The following is a 2,874-nucleotide window of genomic DNA, read 5'->3' as shown; positions in this document are numbered from 1 at the left end:
GGGGGACTTGCCTGGCGGCCGCCAGCCCCCCCAGCACAGGGCTGGGCTCCCCCTCAGCTCCCTTCCACCACCGGGGCGCAGCAGACTGGGGGCCGCGGGCGACTCCCCCGCTGGGCTCGGGGTGGGCTGCGTGGGGAAGGAACTGCAGGTCTTGGGTTCTGAGTCCGAGTTCCCAGTGCACCCACACCTTGACTCAGTGCCGGGCCCCCTGGGGACACTGGGGTGCAGACTGTTGGTCATCCTCCTCGCGCCCCTCCACGCTGTCACTCACAGACCAGGCTCCGGGGCACCAGGCATCATCGCCAAAAGTGCAAGGGCAGCAGTGGCCTGGCGCCCCCAAACAGTCTCCTTGCAAGTGTCCTGTGTCCCGGGGGCCCCAGCGCCGCCGCCCCTTGCAGCCTAGCAGCTGGGGGCAGATACTTGGGGACACGCTGGCGGCACCCCTCCCCCGTTTTGTCTCCCCAGGAGTGGGTCACCAGCACCGAGCTCCTCATCTCCCTGGACCGGCTCAACACGTTTGGGGATGACATCTTCAAGGACCCCAAGGTCCTGCAGTCCTACTACTACGCCGTGGCCGACTTCTCGGTGGGGGGCAGGTAGGCCTGGCCCTGCTGCACCCCACCACACGGCACTGCCCACCGCTGGAGCTGCCGGGCGCTTCCCTGCCTGGGAGCACCTTTTTGCGTGCCCAGGTGCGCTCACTCCCCGCTGGAGGGGGACCTGACTGTCGTGAGCTGGGCGGCCAGACGGACCCCCCTCGGCTGTGGCCCCCGAGTGTGGCTGCCCTGGGGCCCAGCAGGTGGGGCTGGAGCTGTCAAGGTCTCCTTCCTCGGGAGTGCAACCACGAGGCCATCACCCCAGGCTTTCCAGAACCCCCTGGTGAACTCGGGTATTGTCGGGCTTCGTGAGCACCCCAACATTTTAAAGAAGGCTTTGGGGCAACTCGGCACAGGGCCGAGAGCTCGGGCTGTTCCAGACCCCCAGGGCCGAGGTCCGGAGAGGTCCGGAGGGAACCGGCCGCCGTCCCCCTTCTCCCGGGGAGAGCTGGGCTGTGGCATCTGGTCCCGGGTCCTGGCCCCACATTCTTCGGATCGGCCAGTGCGCCCTGCGGTTTGTCCACGAAAGGGTCGCGCTTCCCCAGGAAGCTGGGCCACCCAGAAGGGAGGCAGAGGCCGCACTGTTCTCATCCCGACATCCCAGGCCTGCCCCCCGCGGCCCCCTGCCCCCCCGCGGCCCCCAGTCCTGGGCGCCAGAGGCACCAGCGATGCCGCCCGCACATCACACAGGCGCACGAGTTTCCTTCCAGGGCGGGGAGCGGTCGGCAGAGGCTTCCCGTAGGCGGCGAGCGGCCAGGGGTCCCCCCCACCCCCGCGAGCAGGAGCACACCGGGATCCCGGGGCGGAGGCTGGGGGCTGTGCACGATGCCCGGCATGGGGCCGGCTCCTGTGGGGGCGGCGGACCTGAGGGGCCTGGAGGGCGGGCGGGGCTGCTCGCCTGTGGTCACTCCACGCTGTGGCGGGACTGGCCAGGGCAGTAACCGGATGGGGTCTTTACCACACCCCAGGCCTCGACTGTCCAGAGGTGACAGGCTGAGGAGACAGGAGATGCTGGACGCCAGGGGAGGTGGGGGGCAGGGGCGGGAGGCGGGGGCTGTGGCCCGGGAGCTGTCTAGCACAGAGCCCCCAGAGTGCAGCCGTGGGGCGTCCAGTCAGGTGAAGATGTGGTGAGGGGACACGGGCCCGCTGCTGGCACTTGGGGTCTGCACCCTCTGGGGAGCCTGGAGCTTGGGGTGTCTTGAGAACACCTCTTTTCTCCTCCCCTGACACCCCCACACTTGATTCGGGTCAAACCGCTGGGAGTCTCCAAGGTTGTGGGGTGGCAGTGCCCGCCGTGAGGGGACCTCAGTTTGGGCCAGAGAACATCTGGCCACAGCTGCCGGAGCGGGGCCGCCCTCAGGCCCGCAGGTGTGGGGGGCAGGTGGCCCAGCACCGAGTGCCCCGACGAGCGCAGGAATCTCGCTCCTTCCCGTGGGCGCAGGGGCCGTGGGGCGGGAGAGGTCCGCGCCCTCACTGGGCAGAGACGGCCCCTTGCCCCTGCCCGCCCCACCCTGCCGGAAGTGCTGGGGTGCTCGCTGCCCGAGGAGCCTGCGTGGGGGGGGCCTGTGTCCCCACAGCAGAGAGCCCAGGGTGCCGGGGGCGGGAGCCACCAGGTGGCTGTGACAGGTGCGACAGGTGCCCGGGCCGGGGTGGGTCGGAGAGAGCGGCTCTCCGGCTCTGCCTCTGGCGCTGCCCCTCCCGGCCTGAGCCTCAGTTTCCCCATCTGTGAGATGGGACAGTTACAGTCTCTGTGGCTGCCGCTGTGAGGCTCTCAGCTCCGGGCGGGACGATGGGAGCTCAGGCCGAGTGGGCCCGCCCCGGGCAGCGCCGGGGGCCACGGCTGCTCCCCACGGGCTCAGTCTGCCCAGAACCAGGTGTGAGGCCTGCGTGGTCGGGCTCGGCCGAGCGTGTGGTGCCCCGCCAGCCCCCCTGCGCTTCCCTGCTTCCACCCGTCTCCCCACGGGGAGGGTGGGAGGGTGGCGGGGGACACGGTGCAGGGCTGCCCTTGAAGGCGAGGACTCCGAGAACCCTAGTGGCGGCGGGCTGTGCCTCCAGACAGCCGCAGGGGCGGCCCCAGCCACTCCCCTCTCTCCCCGGCCCTGTGGGATCCCCCCGCCCCCCCAAACCTTCAGCATTGGCCAGTCAGGGCCTGGCGTGGCCGCATGTCTCAGTCCCGCGGCCGACTGAGCGGGGCGGGTTTTGCTGGCGCGGAACGCGGCCCCTCGCGGGGTTCCGTGGGGCCGCAGGGAGGGCAGGCCGCCCTCGTGCCCTCAGCGCC

General features: G+C 70.8%; 1 protein-coding gene across 1 annotated transcript in view; it reads left to right on the top strand.

The window, feature by feature from the left end:
- The window catches only part of LAMC3 (laminin, gamma 3), a 78,706-nt gene that overhangs the window by 44,034 nt on the left and 31,798 nt on the right, over window positions 1-2,874 (top strand). Inside the window, exon 9 of the mRNA XM_012721199.1 lies at window positions 466-596. Within this exon, the coding sequence (XP_012576653.1) occupies window positions 466-596 (131 nt within the window). The remainder of the gene's footprint in view (window positions 1-465; window positions 597-2,874) is intronic.

Source organism: Condylura cristata, unplaced genomic scaffold (genome assembly GCF_000260355.1).
Source record: "Condylura cristata isolate star-nosed mole 26May11 unplaced genomic scaffold, ConCri1.0 scaffold00006, whole genome shotgun sequence".
NCBI classification, from domain to species: Eukaryota; Metazoa; Chordata; class Mammalia; order Eulipotyphla; family Talpidae; genus Condylura; species Condylura cristata.
The sequence above is the reverse complement of the archived record's forward strand: the minus strand, read 5'-3'. Positions and strand labels throughout refer to the sequence as shown.